Source organism: Ahaetulla prasina, chromosome 2, assembly GCF_028640845.1.
Source record: "Ahaetulla prasina isolate Xishuangbanna chromosome 2, ASM2864084v1, whole genome shotgun sequence".
Taxonomy (NCBI): Eukaryota; Metazoa; Chordata; class Lepidosauria; order Squamata; family Colubridae; genus Ahaetulla; species Ahaetulla prasina.
The window spans coordinates 5,567,742-5,588,338 of NC_080540.1; the positions used below are offsets into that span (position 1 = coordinate 5,567,742).

The 20,597-nt window shown below is 47.8% G+C and overlaps 3 protein-coding genes across 6 annotated transcripts in view; 2 read left to right on the forward strand and 1 right to left on the reverse strand.

Moving 5' to 3' along the window:
- LOC131192653 (zinc finger protein 585A-like) overlaps nucleotides 1-20,597 on the reverse strand; it is a 49,776-nt gene that overhangs the window by 791 nt on the left and 28,388 nt on the right. For all 4 annotated transcript variants that reach the window (XM_058172004.1, XM_058172002.1, XM_058172005.1 and 1 more), the window contains exons 10-12: nucleotides 8,580-10,784; nucleotides 4,950-5,002; nucleotides 2,946-3,008 (exon numbers count right to left, since the gene is read on the reverse strand). In XM_058172004.1, the coding sequence (XP_058027987.1) occupies nucleotides 2,964-3,008; nucleotides 4,950-5,002; nucleotides 8,580-10,784 (2,303 nt within the window). In that variant the 3' untranslated portion in view covers nucleotides 2,946-2,963. The remainder of the gene's footprint in view (nucleotides 1-2,945; nucleotides 3,009-4,949; nucleotides 5,003-8,579; nucleotides 10,785-20,597) is intronic.
- LOC131192817 (CD82 antigen-like) lies at nucleotides 13,602-16,302 on the forward strand. Its single transcript, XM_058172367.1, has one exon. The coding sequence runs from the start codon at nucleotides 14,657-14,659 to the stop codon at nucleotides 15,434-15,436; it is 780 nt and encodes a 259-aa protein (XP_058028350.1). The 5' UTR covers nucleotides 13,602-14,656; the 3' UTR covers nucleotides 15,437-16,302.
- Nucleotides 17,667-20,130, forward strand: LOC131192800 (CD82 antigen-like). The gene has a single exon (XM_058172331.1). It carries the CDS (start codon nucleotides 17,752-17,754, stop codon nucleotides 18,646-18,648), a length of 897 nt encoding a protein of 298 aa, XP_058028314.1. The 5' UTR covers nucleotides 17,667-17,751; the 3' UTR covers nucleotides 18,649-20,130.

Below are 20,597 nucleotides of genomic sequence, written 5' to 3' on the forward strand. Positions count from 1 at the left end.
TGAAATTAAAAATGAAATCTAAAGAAGCATCCATTATGACAATTGCACTGCTTTTATTTATTTATTTATTTATTTATTTATTTATTTAATTAATTAATTAATTAATTAATTTATATACCGCCCTTCTCCCGAAAGACTCAGGGCGGTTTACAGCCAGGGTAAAAGCACAACTCAGAAAAGTTAAAAAAACATTTAAAAACTACTTAAAGGCTGAAGAAATATAAAACTATAATAAAACCCCAGTAAAAACTTCATTAAGCCAGCCCTGCACAATGAAATAGAAAGGTCTTTAGCTCGCGGAGGAAGGTCCGGAGGTAAGGAAGTTGACGTATCCTTGGAGGCAGCTCATTCCAGAAGGCAGGAGCCCCCACAGAGAAGGCTCTCCCCCTGGGAGTCGCCAGTCTACATTGTTTGACCGACGGCACCCTGAGGAGACCCTCTCTATGGGAGCGCACGGGTCGATGGGAGGCTATTGGTAGCAGCAGGCGGTCTCATAGATAACCCGGTCCTATGCCATGGAGCGCTTTAAAGGTGATAACCAACACCTTGAATTGCACCCGGAAGACCACCGGAAGCCAGTGCAGCTCGCGCAGGACAGGTGTTACATTTTGTTTTGAAGTCAACTTTTTTTCTTTCAATTCCTTGAAATTGAAAGAAAGAATATTCCATATATTCTAGAATATATATTTGTAATATATATTGGATCTCATATCACTGTTAACCACACAGCAAGACTGCCCTGAGAACATAGAACAGGGGTGTCAATCTCAAGGCCGGGGCAGGATCTGACCCGTGGAGCCCGCTGGGCCACCCTGGAAACGGGCGCTCCATGGCTTAGGGCCCGGGTACTTACGGGACCGCCTGCTGTTACCTCATGCCTCCCACCGACCTGTGTGCTCTCACAGAGAGGGTCTCCTCAGGGTGCCGTCCGCCAAGCAATGTCGGCTGGCGGCCCCAGGGGAAGGGCCTTCTCTGTGGGAGCACCTACTCTCTGGAATAAACTTCCCCCCGGTTTACGCCAATTACCCGACCTTCGGACCTTTCGCCGGGAATTGAAAACCTATCTATTTATCCAAGCGGGACTGGCCTGAATTTTAAATTTTAAATTTTTAAATTTTTTCAATTTTAATAATTTTATTGGGTATTTTAATATGGTCAATTTGACGGTTTTAATTTTGGCCTTTATTGAATAAGTTTTTTAATTGTTATTTTAAGTTTGTATATTTAATTGTTTTAATGTAGGCTGTACACTGCCCTGAGTCCTTCGGGAGAAGGGCGGTATAAAAGTTTAAATAATAAATAAATAAATAATAAATAAATAAACAGCGAAGGATTGGCCTGCAGTGCCTCTGCCAGCGAAAACGAAGCTCGGGATGCTCCGGAGTTCCATTTTCGCTGGCAGAGCTTCAGGAGGCTGTCACAGGCAAAAGCGGAGCTCAGGAGCCCGTTTTCGCTGGCAGGGCATTCAGGCCACCTCAGGTGCCCCTGACACAAGTGATGTCAAGCTGGCCGTGCCCATCCCGGCCATGGTCACCCCAGCCCCCCAAGGTCAAACACAACCCTGATGCAGCCCTCAATGAAACATAGGTGAGGGGAATTATTCAAGAAGTTGTTTCAAACTGCAGGCAGTCCCCCGCTTAACAACAGTAACGGGGAATGGAATTTCAATCGCCAAGTACAGGTAGTCCTCAACTTACGACCAGAATGGAGCCCCACGTTTGTTAAGTGAGAAATTTGTGAAGTCATTTTTGCCCCGTTTTACAAGTTCTCTTGCCGCATGGGTTACGTGAATCAACGCAGGTGTTCAAGTTGTAACACGCGGAATATAAACCCTAGTGTCAGCCTCTGTTACCACTTTATCGCTAGTGAGTTAATTAGTTTATTGCGGTGGGTAATATATCTTCTGATTGAGGCCTAGCTTGCTAAGGCTGTCATGGTAAGGGGGGGGGAGGAGAGAGTGGAGGTTGGAAGAGAATCGAAACTTTAAAATGAATAGTTCTCTTGAAATGTGTTCATAGTTAGAAGGCAGGCACAGCTAATGTTGTGTCTCATCCGATCTCACCACAGCCGGGGCCTTCTTATCTACTTCCGAACACGGAGGAATGTCCTAGCATGCCTCCCGGCCCCAGCCCTGGCTCCATGCCCAGACAGGCTGAAGAGGAGGAAGTATCTCCAGCCCCCAGCTCTGGCTCCATGCCCAGGCAAACGGAGCAACTAGACCTCCCTCCTCCACAGCATGTGAGCGTGAGGGAGGTCAATTGCCACGAGCTGCAGCCGGGAGTGACCCTCGCGCCAGAAGACTTGATAGACGGAGGCAACAGAAGGAAGGGAGGGGCAGGCCTGGATAAGTGCTGAGTCATGGAGCCACACCCCATGGCCTATATAAAGGACCTGCTTTCTGGCATTCTCTGAGTCAGGCAAAGTCTAAACATATCTTGCTGATCTTCTGATTGAGGCTGACTTTCACTTTCATTGCTTCCAGTTCATACTCGGCAAAAGTACCTTTCTCTACAAAACATGGCGTTGGGGTTTTTCTTGGAGTATTGAAGTATTGGAGTATTGAAAGGAGGCATTCCTGACACCTAGCGTGATTGTTCGGGATGCTCGTAATATAAGCCCTACCCCAAAAATAAGCCCCAGTTAAGCTTGTCAGCCAGATGGATGCATTTAATACTGGGTTTCCTTGAAAATAAGACCTAACTGGAAAATAAGCCCTAATGCATCTTTTGAAGCAAAAATTAATATAAGACCCGGTCTTATTTCTGGGGAAACACGATATGTCGAGGACTACCTGTAATATATAAATTAAATAAATGAATCAGGGAAGGTAAAGTATTGGAGTATGAATAACACTGCTGTCTACCAGCATGAACCAGTTATTCTCCTTCCTGACCCAGGACACTAACTGCACCATCCCGCCCTTCTTTTCTCCCAACTTCACTTACCTTTTTCACAATTTGGTGCTATACGGCTGTGGTCAAAATAATTGTATTGCAGTCCAGGCTCATCTGAAGGAGGATGGGTGGGTGGGGGCAGAAAATAGAAATCTCTGGTTATAAAACAAAACCCACACTGCAAAACCCGCAGCTACCGAAACCGTCCGATAACCATGCAAGTGGGGTTGGAGAAACACACATCACCAGCACATTAAAGTGTTCTGTCGGATTCGGCTTTGGGTCTCAATGTCAGCTCAAGTTGTTTTGTCACAGTCACACACATGCAACCCCAGAAGGCCACCCAACCTCTCTGAGTAGCCCCAGAACATTACTGTCAGCCAGTGGTGAAATCTAAATTTCTTTCCTACCGGTTCTGTGGGTATAGCTGGGGGTGGGGCTGTCATGTGACTGGGTGGGTGTGGCTATGTAACCATGTGACTGGGGGATCAAAAGACAGAAACTCACTACGTCCTGCTGGAGCAGGGTTGGACTAGATGACCTCCAGGTCCCTTCCAGCCCTGGATTATCCTCTGAAGCTGCGTCTGGTGCCAGGTTTGTAGTCCTTCCTTCCTCTCCTTTTTCCTTCCCTCCCTCTCTCTCTTTCTTTCTCTCTCTCCCTCCCTCCCTCCCTCCCCCCACTAGCAGTTAAAAAGGAAGAAACAGCTGCAATCACACATTGCTCCCAGAAGCACGAAGCTGAAGCCTGAAGATGACGAATGAGACTTCGTCGAAACGTCGCCAAGACACTTCCAATTTTACGTGGGAGAAAACCCGAATAACCAAAGACCTACATACAAACACCCGCGAAAACCTCAGAAAACAAATATATATATATATATGTCTTTGGTTATTCGGGTTTTCTCCCGCGTAAAATTGGAAGTGTCTTGGCGACGTTTCGACGAAGTCTCATTCGTCATCTTCAGGCTTCAGCTTCGTGCTTCTGGGAGCAATGTGTGATTGCAGCTGTTTCTTCCTTTAACTGCTAGTGGGGTTTGAACTGATTGGGTGGGAGCTTGGCTGTGCTCTGATTGGATGTGGGTTTTTGTGCTCTGATTGGCTGGGGGTGTGTCCTGTTTGGGTGGGGGCTTGGTTGTGCTCAAATTAGACTGAGTTGCAGGGGGATCTGAGCTGGTGAGCTGCACTGCTGCTGTTTGGCTTCGTGTTCGTGGTCGTGCTACATCTTCGTAGTGGGTGTCAGTCTGCTGCATGTATGGATTGGAGGGGTTTGAAATGGCTAATGTTGCAGCTGCGGTCTGGCTTCTGGTCCTTGGTCGTGCTTCCTGATCAGTGTGGGTTTGGGTGTGCTTTCTGGGTGGATATGTGGTGGTGACATCCTGTGTGGACCTCGTGAGTGTGGGTCTGGTGTCATTCCTCGTGTTAGGGACACGTTTGTCAATAAGGGCAGGTTTCCAAATGGCTGGTAGGCGGGAGGTATCATCTCGTTTGTTCATGCTGTGTGGGCGTTTTTCTATCTCGATGGCTTCTCTGATTATTCTGTTGTTAAAGTGTTCAGTTTTGGCGATGGTTCTGGTCTTTTTAAAGTCAATATCGTGTCCCCAGCCAATCAGAGCACAAAAAACCCCACATCCAATCAGAGCACAGCCAAGCTCCCACCCAATCAGTTCAACCCCCCACTAGCAGTTAAAAAGGAAGAAACAGCTGCAATCACACATTGCTCCCAGAAGCACGAAGCTGAAGCCTGAAGATGACGAATGAGACTTCGTCGAAACGTCGCCAAGACACTTCCAATTTTACGCGGGAGAAAACCCGAATAACCAAAGACCTACATACAAACACCCGCGAAAACCTCAGAAAACATATATATATATATAGGTCTTTGGTTGTTCGGGTTTTCTCCCGTGTAAAATTGGAAGTGTCTTGGTGACGTTTCGACGAAGTCTCATTCGTCATCTTCAGGCTTCAGCTTCGTGCTTCTGGGAGCAATGTGTGATCGCAGCAGTTTCTTCCTTTTAACTTTAATATATATATATATATTTTTTTTCCTCGCCTTACCACAGCAGTGGTGATTTCTTCCATGGAGAGTTCGGGCGGCCCGACAACAAGATCTGAAAATGCAGAAAGTTAATTCGGTGGGATGTTTTAACAGCTTACAGGACTTCTAAGTTGGTGACAATTGTGGCTGTGATGGGAGGAGCTGGAAGATGGGGGTTTTACACACGGTGTCAGCCCCGCGCATGCAACTCTTCCCCCCCCCTGACATGCGATGGCACGGTAGGCCCATTTTTCCCTCTTACCTGTCTCCAGAGCCTCTCAAGGAGTCTCTGGAGGCTGGGGAACAGCAAAAAACTTCACTTCCTGTCCAACTGGAAGTTGGTAAACGGGCCGTTTCTGTCCTCTGGAGGGCCTGGGGAGGGATGGGAAAGGCAGTTTTCCACCTACCCAGACTCCTAGAGAGGCTCTGGAGACAGGTAAGAGAGAAAAACGGGCCTTCCCCACCACCACCCAGGCCCTCCGGAGGCAGGAAACAGCCTGTTTCCCTACTTCTGGTGGGCCCAGAAGGCCCAAAAATCAGCTAGCTGGTTTCACGCATGTGCACCGGAGCTGAGCTCACATACCCACTGATATGGTTACGCGTGCCATCTGCGGCACGTGTGCCATTAGTTCGCCATCACGGATCTAAGATGTTTGGTTTTAATCTATATGTACATTTTGATGACTGTTAGCTGCCCAGAGTTACCCTCTGGTAAGATGGGAGGCCAATCGATTTTATAAATCAATCAATTTTTGTAAACCAATCAATCCATTTTATAAATCAATCATTTTGAATAATTAAATCAATCCATTTTATAAATCAGTGTCGGCGAATCTATGGCACGCGTGCCGGAAGCGGCACGTGAAACCATCCTGTGATGATGTTTTAATTATGTTTTAATCTATATGTACATTTTGATGACTGTTAGCTGCCCAGAGTTACCCTCTGGTAAGATGGGAGGCCAATCGATTTTATAAATCAATCAATCAATCAATTTTTGTAAACCAGTCAATCCATTTTATAAATCAATCATTTTGAATAATGAAATCAATCAATTTTATAAATCAGTGTCGGCGAATCTATGGCACGCGTGCCGGAAGCGGCACGTGAAACCATCCTGTGATGATGTTTTAATTATGTTTTAATCTATATGTACATTTTGATGACTGTTAGCTGCCCAGAGTTACCCTCTGGTAAGATGAGAGGCCAATCGATCTTATCAATCAATCAATGAATTTTTATAAACCAATCAATCCATTTTATAAATCAATCATTTTGAATAATGAAATCAATCAATTTTATAAATCAGTGTCGGCGAACCTATGGCATGCGTGCCGGAAGCGGCACGTGAAACCATCCTGTGACGAATGTGCGGCCTCGCCAGCTCCTCTTCTGCATTCCTGCACCCAAATGTGCGCTGGTCAGCTGGCCGTCACGCACGCGGGGTCAGTGGACCCCAGAAGAGTGGCGGTCCACCGCACATGTGCAAGCTGGCACCGGACCTTCCAGGTTGACGTTGCGCACATGCGCAATGGCCAGCTGTTCATCAGGTGTTTGGGTGCCGGTTCGCGCACGCACGATAGACCGCCGCTCTTCCGGGGTCCGTCACCCCTGCGCGCACAATGGCCAGCTGACCGGTGCATGTTTGAGCACAGGAACACGGAAGAGGAGCTGGCGAGGCTGCGCATTCGTCGTGCGATGGTTTCGCGTGCCGCTTCCGCCACGCAGGCCGGCACACGAGAACGCCAAAGGTTCACCAACATTGTTACAAATCAATCATCCCATTTTATAAATCGATCAACCGTTTTTGTAAATACATTTCTCCCCTCCTCGCTCTGTACTCTCAGGAAAGTTGGGGGGGGGCCCTTCTGAGATGTTTCCCGCACCCCTTTTCCATCTGTGGGTCGAGTAACCATTTGCACGCTGGTTGACCAGTCTGCGGCTCTCCCGAGGCTATTGCCACAAACCATTGAGGTGTGGCTATGGGAAATGATGATGGAGAGAAGCTGTATGTTGCAGGGGGCCAGGTTGCTTTGTGGGATCCCTCTCTCTTTCCCTAAGGGTATATGCCCACCCTACCGGATCAGACAAGGTCTGGGGGCTCCAGGTCCTCTCATTGGGCAGGGCCTGAGAGGTGAACCTTCTCCACAATAGTATCTGCCTTATGGAACAGCCTCCCCGGAGATCTGGAAGGCTGTGAAGACCTGGGGCTATGTAGCCCTAGCCGAAGAGGTTGGAAATGAGACTTGGGTCATCTCCCATCCTCTTCTATAGCCCCCTCCCACTGTGCCTTTGGACTAGGATATGAGCCCCAACCAAGGGAAGGGATCTCGGAAATCTTCTAGTCCAGACCCCTGCTTGAGCAGGAGACCCGATACTATTTCAGATAAATGGTTGTCCAGGCTCTTTTTGAAAGCCTCCAGTGATGGAGCGCTCACAACTTCTGGAGGCAAGTTGTGACACAGGTTAATTGTTCTTATCTGTCAGGAAATTTCTCCTTATTTTTATGTTGCTTCTCTCCTTGATTAGTTTCCATCCGTTGCTTCTTGTCCTGCCCTCAGGTGCTTTGGGGAATGGTTTTGACTCCCTCCTCGTGGCCACCTCTTAGATATTAGAACATTGCTATCATGCCATCCCTAGTCCTTCTTTTCATTAGACTAGACACATCCAATTCCTGTAACTGTTCTTTGTACGCTTTCGCCTCCAGCTCCCTAATCATTTTTCTTCCTCTGGGCTTCCTTGTTTTGTTCCTTGACAATGTTTCACTTCTCACTCCAAGACAACAGAACTGAAGAAGCTTCTTGGATGAGAAGCAAAATCTATTCAAGGGGGGGAAAAAACAAACATCCCAAGAAAGTCCAGATGCCTTTCGGAAAAGCACCTTTGGGAGAACACCAGGAACTCCATCTCAAGATTTCCATTCTCCACAAGGAATGAAAAGACTCTTTATTTTCAATCAGATGTCCTACAGCAGGGTGTTGTGGTGTGCCAGCAGCCTGCAGAGCTGGCAACGGAGTCGGGCAGCGATGAGGCTGAGGTGAGGCCAGGGCCATCGGGGAGTGAGGTGCGGACTCCAGAGACTGATAGTAGTGAGGCAGAGGAACAGGAGGAGCCTGTTCCTAATGCATGCATGAGAAGAGCTGCCAGAAGACAAGAGCAGCTCAAGCAAAGGGGACGATTCGGGAGTAGGGCCAAGAGATAATTGGCCCCTCCCATAAGGCTTAAAAGACCAGCAACAATGTTCGGGCTTTGCCAGAAAACAACACTGATAGCTTCATCTTCTTGCATTTATTTTGTATTGGTGTCTTCTGAATGTTTGCCAAGGCCGGCCTTTGGCAGTTTGCCTAATTGGACCAAGGTTTGCGATAGGACTGAGGAATTTGTGTTGGGAGGAATTTGTTTTAATTTAGTTGAACTACGCTGGGAATGAAGTAATTCTCAGCTGTTCGAATAAAGTTTTTTTTTTTCATGGACTGAGTTTCCTACTACCTACTTGGGCCTGGGTCGCAACACAGGGGTGGGGAATCATGGCCCTTTTATGACTCATGGACTTCAACTTCTAGCGTGCTGGCACAGGAATTCTGGGAGTTGGAAGTCCACAAGTCATAAAAGGGCCATCGTTTCAACATCACTGTCCTACAGGATCTCACCTGCGTGGGTCCTTTCATGCTCTGCGAGAAGAGATCGCTGGCTGAAGCTTTCCGTGCATTCGGAACACTGGTAGGGCTTCTTCCCCAGGTGAGCCGCCCGGTGGGTGAGGAGGGATCTCTTCCAGCTGAAGCTCTTCCCACACTCGGAGCATTTGTAGGGTTTCTCTCCCGTATGAGTCCGCTTGTGCACAATCAAGGCAACCTTCTGATTAAAGCTCTTCCCGCAGTCGAAGCAGGAATAGGGCTTCTCTCCTGTGTGGATGATCTCATGACGAGCCAGGTGGTCTTTTTTATGGAAGCACTTCCCGCACTCGGCACAGGAGTACGGCTTCTCGCCGGTGTGGATTCTCGTGTGGTTGATCAGACCCACCTTCCAGTTGAACCCTTTCCCGCACTCGGAGCACTGGTACGGCTTCTCTCCTGTGTGGGTCCTCTTGTGCGTCATGAGACGGTCTTTCTTGTAGAAACTTTTCCCGCAGTCTGAACACTCGTATGGCTTCTCCCCCGTGTGGGTCCTCATATGCGCCACAAAGTTGGCCTTCACACTGTAGCTTTTCCCGCATTCGGCGCACTCATGCGGCTTCTCCCCCGTGTGAGTCCGTTTGTGGGCAAAGAGCGAGGACTTTGCGTGGAAGCTCTTCCCGCACTCGGGACACTTGTAGGGTCTCTCGCCCGTATGGATCCTCTTGTGTTGGATGAGGATCCATTTCCCGCTGAAAGTTTTCCCGCACTCTGAGCACATGTAAGGTTTCTCCCCTGTGTGGGTCCTCATGTGGATGGTCAGAGCGGACGTCCAATTGAAGCCTTTGCCGCAGATTTTGCACTCGTGCAGAGTCTGCTCCCCCGTGTGCTTCCTCATGTGCATGATCAGGGAGCGTTTCCAGTAGAAGCTTTGGCCACAGTCTGAGCAGGTGTGGGAGCGTTCCCCCGTGTGGGTTTTCTCGTGCCTTAAAAGATAAGAGGAGCAGGAGAACCCCTTCCCACAATGGGAGCATTGATACGGCCGTTCTCCTGTATGAATTCTCTTGTGTACGTCAAGGTACGCTTTGAGGATGAAGCGTTTCCCGCAGTCAGGGCATTCGTAGGGTTTCTCCCCTGTGTGTGTCCTCCGGTGTGTAATTAAGCCAGAAATCTGTTTGAAGCTCTTCTCGCATTCAGAGCACTCGTAAGGCTTCTCCCCGGTGTGGGTCCTCTTATGTGTAACGAGAGTTGCTCCGTGATTGAAGCTCTTCCCACATATGGAGCACATGTAAGGTTTTTCGCCCGTGTGGATTCTCCGGTGCGTGATCAAGTAATCCTTGCGGCCAAAGCTTTTCCCACATTCGGGGCACTCGTAGGATTTGAGAGCTGATCCAGCTGTGTGGGTTTTCTTGTGTCTCCGAAACGACGCAGTGTAACTGAAACATTTCCCGCATTCGGCACACTGGTAAGGCTTCTCCGCCGTGTGGCTCTGTTTGTGGATGTTGAGCGTTCCTTTCTCACGGAAACTTTTCCCACAGTCGGGACACTGGTAGGGCTTCTCTTCCGAATGAGTCCTCATGTGTACATTGAGAGCCGATTTCACGGTGAAGGTCTTCCCGCAATCGGAGCACTCGTACGGCTTTTCCCCCGTGTGGATCCTCCGATGGACGGCAAGGTGCGGCTTGCGGTTGAAGCTCTTCCCACAGTCTGGACATCTGTACAGTTTCTCCCCTGTGTGGATTCTCTCATGCAGGATCAGGGACCCCTTGCGGAAGAAGCTTTTCCCACACTCGGAGCAAGCGTACGGCCTCTCCCCCGTGTGGATCCTCTTGTGTTGGAGAACGTAGGCTTTCTCGCGGAAGGTTTTCCCGCACTCGGAGCACTGGTACGGTTTCTCGCTCGCGTGGCTTGCCTCGTGGCTGAGAAGGGCGTGGCGGGAGGAAAAATTCTGGTCGCACTGGGGGCAGCTGTACAGTTTCTCTCGGCTGTGACCCCTCTCGTGGATTATCAACTGAGACCACTTGTAAAAGCTTTCTCCGCACTGCACGCATTTGTATGGGTTCGCTTTGGCTTTCTTGCCTGGGGGAGATCCCTGACCACTATCTGTTCTATCATCCTCCAAGGTCTTTTGTGGAGTCGCATCTTGCAGAGTGTCTCCTCCTCCTTTTTCCGAAGTTGCTGCTTCTTCCTGGGTAGACTTTTCCAATTGAAGGTGAGCTTCTTTTTCTTGTGATTGATCATGGTCTGTTGGAACAAAAGGAGAGCAACAAAGATGATTAGGGGACAGGAGGCTAAAACATATGAAGAACGGTTGCTGGCACTGGGTATATCTCGTTTAATGAAAAGAAGGATTAGAGGTGAGATGATAGCAGTGTTCCATTATTTGAGGGACTGCCACAAAGAAGAGGGAGTCAAGTTCTTCTTCAAAGCACCAGAAGGCAAAGACAAGAAGCAATGGGTGGAAACTAATCAAGGAGAGAAGCAACCTGAAATTAAGGAGAAACTTCGTAACAGTGAGGACAATTTACCAGTGGGACAATTTGCCTTCAGAAGTTGTGGGTGCTCCATGATTGGAGGCTTTTAAAAAGAGGCTGGACAGCCACTTGTCTGACATGGTATAAGATCTCCTGCTTGAGCAGGGGGTTGGACTAGAAGACCTCCAAGGTCCCTTCCAACTCTGTTGCTATTGTGGTAAGACTTAAAACGGGGTCTCTCACCAACATCTACTGAGCTGAGCAAAACTAAACCCAGTTTTCAGCAATCTCCAGGAGTTCAGGTTGGGCGGGAAAGGAGATTTGACCTTTCTAGTGTGGGAACCACTATTTCAAACAAATTGAGCACAGCATGCGGTAGTCCTCGAGTTACGAGTGTAATGGAGCCTGCTTATCATGGTTGCAAATCATAAAGGTCATAAATCAGGGTCGCCCATATGACGGACCTGATGTTACGACCTTGTTTTGGAACGACGTAGTGAGCAGGTGCCATGATGGTAACGTGACTGCAAACCAATAGTTCTCAGCGGGCCCGGTTTTGGCAAAAAGCAGGTGGCGATTTTTGACAAAACAGCTGTTGTTGTTGTCTGCAGGAGTTTACAAAACGTGGTCCAGCTGTGGAATGCCCAAAATACTGTCACATGACTGGAGGGAAGGGGGGGGGAGTCAAAGACACCATCATCAAATCCAGATCACAGGTCCCCCCCACCCCACCCCCGGGAGGTCTTTTGTAACTTTGAACACTTGCAATGCGATCAGCTACCATATTTTTCAAAATATAAGACGCACTTCCCGCCCCCACCTCAAAAGAGGGTGAAAATTTGGGTGCATCTTATACACAGAATGTAGCCCCGCCCACCCGCCGGCTCCCACCCTTCGGCCATTTTCGGCCTCTGCATGTCGCGTTTTAGACCGGTTCCAGGCTGCTGGGATTGCCACAGACCATCGCAGTCGCCTGTTCTGACCCAGGCCCAAGTAGATAGTAGGAAACTCAGTCAGTGAAAAAAACAACAACATTTTATTCGAACAGCTGAGAATTACTTCATTCCCAGCGTAGTTCAACTAAATTAAAGCAAATTCCTCCCAACACAAATGCCTCAGTCCTATCGCAAACCTTGGCCCAATTAGGAAAACTGCCAAAGGCCTTTCTTGGCAAAAGTTCAGAAGTCACAAAAATGAATACAAGACATAGACGAAGCAGAAGACAAAGCTACCAATGTTGTTTTCCGGCAAAGCCCAAACGCCATTGCTGGTCTGTTTTAAGCCTTATGGGAGGGGCCAATCATCTCTTGGCCTTACTCCTGAGTTGTCTTCTTTGCTTGAGCTGCTCTTGCCTTCTGGCAGCTCTTCTCATGCGTGCATTAGGAACAGGCTCCTCCTGTTCCTCTGCCTCACTACTATCAGTCTCTGGAAGCTGTAGTCCGCACCTCACTCCCCGATGGCCTTGGGTTCACCTCAGCCTCCGACGCAGAGCCCTCATCCGGGCCTTCCACAGCCTACAGGAGTGGCCCATGCCAGCCTCATCGCTATCCGACTCCGTTGCCAGCTCCGCAGGCTGCTGGAGGACCATAAGACTTCAGTGCCTCGCGTTTTTAGCCTCCGAACACCTGGGTTTTTTGGTGGTTCCAGGCAGCGGGGATCAGCAACATGCAGAGGCCAAAAACGGGACATGCGGAGGCCGAAAACGTGATGTGCAGCGGCGGCGATGTGGTCTGGCGATCCCCGCAGCCTTGAACGGGTCTGAAACGGAGCGTTTGGAGGCTGAAAACATGAGGCACAGAGGTGGCGATGGTCTGTGGCAATCCCTGCAGCCTGGAACATCTGATTGGGGGTATTTGGGAGGCTGACCTTACCATGTCTTCCAAGTCATGAACTCTCTCACACACTTGACAGGACGCTAGCCAGATGAATACCAATGGACGCTGGTCGGCAGAGGCAGATTTTTTTCTTCTTCTTACTTTCCTTTCCAAAAACTAAGGTGCGTCTTATACGCCAGAGCATCTTATACTCCGAAAAATATGGTACTACCCATATTTAATTTTAAAACTGTTGAAATCAGAGGCTCATCCCTTCTGTTCCCCCAATTACACAAAATAGCACTGGGATCGTACATTTTAGAACAAGAAGCAAAGAACACGGATCAAGAGGCGTTTTGATCATCTCCTGTGAATTTTTAGGTATGTCGTTTTGAGTATCACCAAGCTTGTGAGTCTTTCTTTCTTAGTCCATGTGCTGCTGCAACCACACTCTTTTAATTTTAATACACGTGGTTGTTTTGACTTTTGTCAAGATTCTATCAAGACTGCAAATGCTAAAATTGCTCGGTAGGTTAGCGGTTATTTTTCTACGTAGTAATTAAAAAATGGGGTTAGACAAGCATCTCAAATCCAGTTTTCCAGAGGAAATACATTTCAGGAGAACGAGAAAAACATTTAGACCGGTGTTTCCCCACCTCAGCAACTTTAAGATGTGTGGACTTCAACTCCCAGAATTCCCCAGCCAGCATACATGCTGGCTGGGGAATTCTGGGAATTGAAGTCCACACATCTTAAAAGTTGGGAGGCTGAGACTTGAGACTCACTGTTTTAAACAAATATGATTAAAACACTGTGAGATAGATAGAGCCTCTGTGGCTCAGGCTGCTAAGACAGTCTGTTATTAACATAGCTGCTTGCAATTACTGCAGGTTCAAGCCCCACCAGGCCCAAGGTTGACTCAGCCTTCCATCCTTTATAAGGTAGGTAAAATGAGGACCCAGATTGTTGGGGGGGGGCAATAAGTTGACTTTGTATATAAATATACAAATAGAATGAAGACTATTGCTAACATAGTGTAAGCCGCCCTGAGTCTTCGGAGAAGGGCGGGATATAAATGCAAATTAAAAAAAAAACAAACAGTGCTCAGAAGAAACTTATTTTCCAAAGAACCAGAAAGCAGGACAAGAAACAATGGATGGAAACTAATCAAGGAGAGAAGCAACCTGGAATTAAGGACAAACTTCCTAACAGCGAGGACAATCAACCAGTGTAACAAGTGGTCTGCAGAAGTTGTGGGTGCTCCAATACTGGGGTTTTTTTCAGACCATTTGTCTGAAACGTTACAGGGTTTCCTGCTTGAGCAGAGGGTTGGACTAGAAAGAACTCCAAGATCCCTTCCAGCTGACTGACTGATTGAATGAAAGGGGCTTAGAGATAACATGTAAGAAAATAACGCATCATCAATAACACTTGTTCAAGGAACACAGTCTTTGTCTAACTCAGGAGTCGGCAATCCTTAAACCCTCAAAGAGCCACAAATGTCCTAACCGGAAGTCCACCGTTCAATTTGGAGCTGACCGGAAGTCCGGTTCCCCCACCACAGAGTCTCCTCCTAGTGCGGTTTCCTTTTTTCCTCTACTTTTCTTAACCATAAGCCCTATCAATTGTGGAGCCAACTGGAAAATCCGCCCCTTGCCATAAAGGGAAAGGAATAGAATGGATTAAAGTTTAGTAAGCCTAAGATGGAAGCTCCACAGGTGGTGACCTACAGTTCTTCCATTGTGCTTGTGGACTCCTTTTTATTTATTTTTTTCAGTTCAGTGTTCCGAGTTCTAAACAGAAGTCCCAAGATTCTGTTCAGAAGAAGATGAAGGTGGGATATTGCTGCAAGAAAGTCACCCTGTACTTGTTTTTCTTCTTCAATCACCTGTTCTTTATCTTGGGGGCCCTGATGGTTGGGATCGGAACCTGGATTTTGGTTGACCAAAAGTCCTTCATTCCCATCCTGCAGAACTCGGCGCCCTCGTTCCAAGTTGGGCTCTACGTCTTCATCGGAGTTGGTGCCATCACCATGGTGCTCGGCTTCCTGGGGTGCTTAGGGGCCCTCTGTGGCATCCGGTGTGCCCTTGGCATCTACCTCACCTGCCTGGTGCTCATCCTCTCGGCCCAGGTCACCGCTGGTCTGATGATCTACTTCCAACAGAGCTCACTGAAAGCCAGAATGCCCGAAGTGGTGATTGATCTCTTCCAGACATACAACCCTTCGGATGATACGAATCAGGTCCTCGAATCCGCTTGGGACTTTGTTCAATCCGAGTTCTCGTGCTGCGGCTGGACCGGACCCGAAGACTGGCAACTCAACAAAATCCTTTGGTCGAGCAAAATGCGCTTTTATCCATGTTCTTGCAGCAACCAGACGGAGGACGCCCCGCTAGGGACAGGCTTCTGCGCTCTGGAGCCCGATTCGAACGCGAGCACCGTGGCTGACTGGCCCGTGAAGAAGCAGGGGTGCCGGATGGCTGTGCAGAACTGGCTGCAGGAAAACTTCAACGTCTTTCTCGGGGTCTGCATCGGAGTGGCCATCACGGAGCTGCTGGGGATAGGCCTCTCTATCTGCCTTTGCAAAGGCAAAACGTGCCAATACTGAAGACGACCGCCCCGCCTGGAGCCCGGATGCGATCCACGAGGAAAGAGGGAACGGGATTCCAGATGGTGCTTGGCATTCCCTACTGGAGCATGAACCCCAATTCCTCTACTTATCTTGCTCCTTCCACTTTTATAGCCAAGAGCACAGTTGGATGCAAATGTTCGGAACAACATGGGGTTAGGTTTTATTCACCGCCATAATAAGATTGTCCATATGTCTTTCGGACAATCCCTTTCGCTGGGTTCGTACCCTCTTCCTTCTGTGCAGTTCGGATCAAGTTGGGAGATTAGACTGGTGGACTTCTTCCGGAAATGTTCCTACCTGAGGCTGGTTCATCCTTTCTCCAATTATTCAGACCCGGCTGTTCAGGCTGACTTCCTGAATTCCCAAGGGAAATCTCTTCTGCCTGGAATTGTACCACTTGCTCTGTTTCTCCAACCTTTGAACAATAAATATTGTATCGGCTGTACAATTTTCTTTCCCTTCCTGTTTGGTGTTTGGGATATCCATCAGGTCAAAGGTGAGGTGAGTGTCAAAGGAGGACTCTGGATCACAGGGAGGAGTCTCTGGCGTTCTCCTCTTCCTGGGTTGATTCGTTTAGTGACCGAAGTTATTACGGTACTTGGGAAAAAATTGACTTATGACCGTTGCAGCATTCCCATTGGTCACATGATCAAAATTCGAGGGCTGGGTAACTGGTTCAGATTTATGACGGTGGCAGTGTCTCATGGTCATGCGATGCTCTTTTGCGACCTTCTGACAAGCAAATCCAATGGGGGAAGCCAGATTCACAGAGCAACTATGTTACTAACTTAACAGTAATTGCGGCAAGGAAGGTTCTAAAATGGGGCCAAACTCACTTAGCAACTGTCTTGCTTAGCAACAGAAATTTTGGGCTCAGTTACAGGTAGTAAAGTATCGACTTACGACCACAATTGAGCCCAAAATCTATGATGCTAAGTGAGAAATTTGTTACGTGAGTTTGGCCCCATTTTACATTTTTTCTTGCCACCGTTGTTAAGTGAATCACTGTGGTTGTTAAAACTAGTTAGCCCGGTTAAATGGAATCTGGCTTCCCCATTGACTTTGCTCGTCAGAAAGGTCGCAAAAGAGGATCACATGACCCCAGGGACACAGCAACCGTTATAAATAGGAGTCAGTTTTGCCAAGCGTCTGAATTTGGATCATGTGATCATGGGGCTGCTGCATAGGTTGCAACTGTGACCTTTTTTAAAAAAAAAATCACTTTTTTTCTGTGTCATCGTAACTTTGAACGGTCACTAAATGAACTGTTGTAAGTTGAGGACTACCTGTATTTTTTCCTGAACGCCATCACTCTGCTAAACAAATAATTCCCTCAAGACTATCAAACTATTTACTAAGTCTGCACTACTATTAATCTTCTCATCGTTCCCATTACCCATCGCCTTCCACTTATGACTGTATGACTGTAACTTTGTTGCTTGTATCCTTACAATTTGTATTGATATTGATTGTTTCCTGATTGTTTCCTGATTATTTGTACCCTATGACTATCAATAAGTGTTGTACCTTAGAATTCTTGATGAAGGTATCTTTTCTTTTCTGTACACTGAGAGCGTATGCACCAAGACAAATTCCTTGTGTGTCCAATCACACTTGGCCAATTAAAAAATGCTATTCTATTCTACTAGAGAGGCTTAAAGCTGAATTAGGAACTCAAAGGGTATTCAACTGGGGCCTCTGTGGCTCAGACTGCTAATGCAGTCTGTTATTAACAGCAGCTGCCTGCAATTACTGCAGGTTCTAGTCCCACCAGGCCCAAGGTTGACTCAGCCTTCCATCCTTTATAAGGTAGGTAAAATGAGGACCCAGATTGTTGGGGGCAATAAGTTGACTTTGTATATAAATATACAAATAGAATGAAGACTATTGCTAACATAGTGTAAGCCGCCCTGAGTCTTCAGAGAAGGGCGGGATATAAATGCAAAAAAAAAAACCCTATCTGCAAAAATATTTTGACTTAAGAAATTGAAAAGCACAGGATGCCATTATGAAGCTCTAGATCAGCGATGGGGAATAATGGGCCTTTTATGACTTGTGGACTTCAACTCCCAGAGTTCCTGAGCCAGCATGGGAGTTGAAGTCCACAAGTCATAAAAGGCCCATCCTTCCCCACCCTTGCTTTAGAAGCTAAGTCTTCTGCTAGAGCCATTCCTGAAGTCAACAGCCATACGGGGTTCCGCTCAAGTCTACAGGATGGATCATAAAGACCGGACCTGACTAGAGTGCCCTCGAGAGACGATGCTATCATTGTCTTCTAGGACAGCTTCTCTATGGTTCAGACCCACCCAGAAACACAGCCAAGCTATTGTGTTTGGTCGCCGTGTTTCTTTCCTTCGACACTGAAGGTTCTGAGTTCTGAAGAGAGGTTCCGTGAAAAAGCGACGATGCCGAATTGCTGTTGCAAATGCCTCAAGGGCTTGTTCTGCTTCTTCAATGGCCTTTTGTTTGTCGTGGGAGCGACCATGTTCAGTTTAGGCCTCTGGGTTTTGATCACCAAGAGCGTCTACGTCTCCGCCATGCAGTCCGTTTTCGACAAATTCCAAATCATGCTGTACATTTTCATTGTGGTTGGCGCTCTTGCCATGTTTCTTGGCTTATGGGGCAGCCTTGGACTCTTCTTTGGAGTAAGATTCGTTTTGATCGCCTACATCCCGCTCCTGATCGTCGTTGTCATCTTCCACTTTTTCCCTGGCTTGTTTTTTTACTTCGAAAACCAGAAGACGGAAGACAACCTCGCCAAGAACGTCCTCAGCCTCATCCAGAGCTATAACCCAATGGACCAGGCCAACCAGCACAAAGAGATAACTTGGGATTACGTCCAGGTCCAACTGTCTTGTTGTGGCTGGAGCGGGCCGGAAAATTGGAAAAACAACAGTTTTTTCCAGGAGAAGGTGGGAACCTACCCATGTTCATGCAGCAACCACCCAGCCAGCTTCCAACCAGCACTGGGCGTCTGCAGGTTAAACACCGTTTCCCATAAATCTGTGGTGAATGACTGGCCCGTGCAAAAACAGGGATGCAGTACGCCTGTGCGAAAGTGGTTCAAAGCGGTAGCGGACATCATGTTCCTCGTGTCCTTCATCGTGATCGCCTTCGAGATTCTGGGGATCAGCCTTTCGTTTTACATTTGCGCAGGCCGAAACGTGTACGCCGTAGGTCACCGCTGAGTCTCCCAAGTGGAAGACCGCCATGATTTAAGGGGAGCGTTGCCCAGAGGGGGGGAAAAAAAACAAAAACAAAATTCCTTGTTTCCAGGTTTTCTTCAGGTTGTTAAGAGACATCTTGGCCTGGCTGGTAGCTGATTCGTTCAACTCAAGCCACACGTTCTGAGCCTCCAGAGGTTGAAATGAAATTTCCAGTATCTCTCACCCTTGAGTGTACTGGTTTGGACTTCTGAGGGTCGAGGTCCCCTCAGAAAAGGAGAGTTCCAGGATCCCTATAGTGTATCTTAAAAGATTTCAAAACCTGGCCAACCTCTGCGACGTTTGCCCAGTCAGCTATATCCACCATTAGATATATGAGAACTTGAAACATTAACATCAGCTCTCAGCTACATAATCTAATCCACCGTTTCTCAACTTCAAAATTCTGGGAGTTGAACTCCACACATCTTGAAAGTGCAGGAGGTGGAGAAACACTGGTTAATTTTTAAGCTTTAATCCACGGTCACGGTTTAGGATGATCCTCCTTTGCATGTCTGTAGCTTTCCTCCATTATCCAAGAATTGGATATCCAAGAATTGGATAATGTGTTTAATTGATCCAGAAGATCAATCCTGCATTCAATTCTATCCACAAGAAACTTGCTGCCTGTTGGACTGTCTCCTTCCAAACGTGCTACAAAATTCCCGAGAATTAAAGGAGACTTTTTTTCTCAACGATGCGCGTGATGCATCCGGTTGCTTTGCTCTTTGGAGAAAGACACGTTCTCCATAAACTTCTTTCAAGCTCTTGAACCTGCTGCTGCAGGATTCCTCCACGTTGCTAAAATAAAACCTCTACACGAAAAGATGATTCCCGAGTCCTTCCCATCACTGTTCGTTTGTTGGTGACACCGAGCAGATCGAAGACAGCCCCAGCCTTGCAAGTGTGATTTTGCAGATTTATCCAATGCCTTCTGGTGTGTGGGTGGGTGTGGGTGGGTTTGTGGGTGTGGGAGAGAGAGAGAGAGACAGAGAGAGAGACAGAGACAGACAGACAGATAGACAGACACACACACAAACACAGAGAGAGAGAGAGAGAGCGACAGAGAACCAGACAGAGACACAAAGAGACACAGAGAGAGAGACACAGAGACAGACACACTCACACACAAACACAGAGAGAGAGAGAGAGACAGAGACAGAGAGAGACAGAGAGAGAGAGACACACGCACAGACAGAGAGACAGAGAGAGAGAGAGATACAAGAGCGAGAGAGAGATTTAACAAGGATGTCATCCAGATCACAAAAAAGTTATAACTCTATACCAGTTTTGGCGAACCTTTTCGGCACAAAATGCTGAAACGGGAGCGTGTGCGCATGCCGGAGACCAGAAGAGCAACCGCTCAGTGTGCATGTGTGTGCCGGACAGATGATCTTCTGGTTTCTAGCGCACACATGCGCACTGGGCGGCTGCTCTTCTGGTTTCCAGCGCTCCCGGGTGCATGAAGACCAGTGGGCTGGTGCACCGGAACCCAGAAGAGCAACAGGCGACAGCTCGTGTGCCCTAGGTTTGCCATCATGGCTCTATACTATACAGCAGAGGTGGGGAACTATGGGCCTTTTATGACTTGTGGACTTCAAATCCCAGAATTCCTTAGCCAGCCATGAGCCACGCTGGCCCAGGAATTCTGGGAATTGAAGTCCACAAGTCATAAAAGGCCCATAGTTCCCCACCTCTGCTGTAGACTATAGCATACAACCTACTACAAGTAGCCCAAAATTTATGTTGCTACCTAAGACATTTGTTAAGTGACTTTTGCCCCATTTTACAGCCTTTCTTGCCGCAGTTGTTGAATGAATCATTCCAGCTGTTAAATTAAATAACACGATTAAGTGAACCCGGCTTCTCCCGTTGACTTGGTCTGTGAGAAGGTCGCAAAAGCAGATCACATGACCCCGGGACACTGCAACCAT

Excerpts from the sequence above, each read along its gene's own strand:
- LOC131192817 (XM_058172367.1), top strand. The coding sequence starts at position 14,657 with ATGAAGGTGGGATATTGCTGCAAGAAAGTCACCCTGTACTTGTTTTTC.
- LOC131192800 (XM_058172331.1), top strand. The coding sequence starts at position 17,752 with ATGGTTCAGACCCACCCAGAAACACAGCCAAGCTATTGTGTTTGGTCG.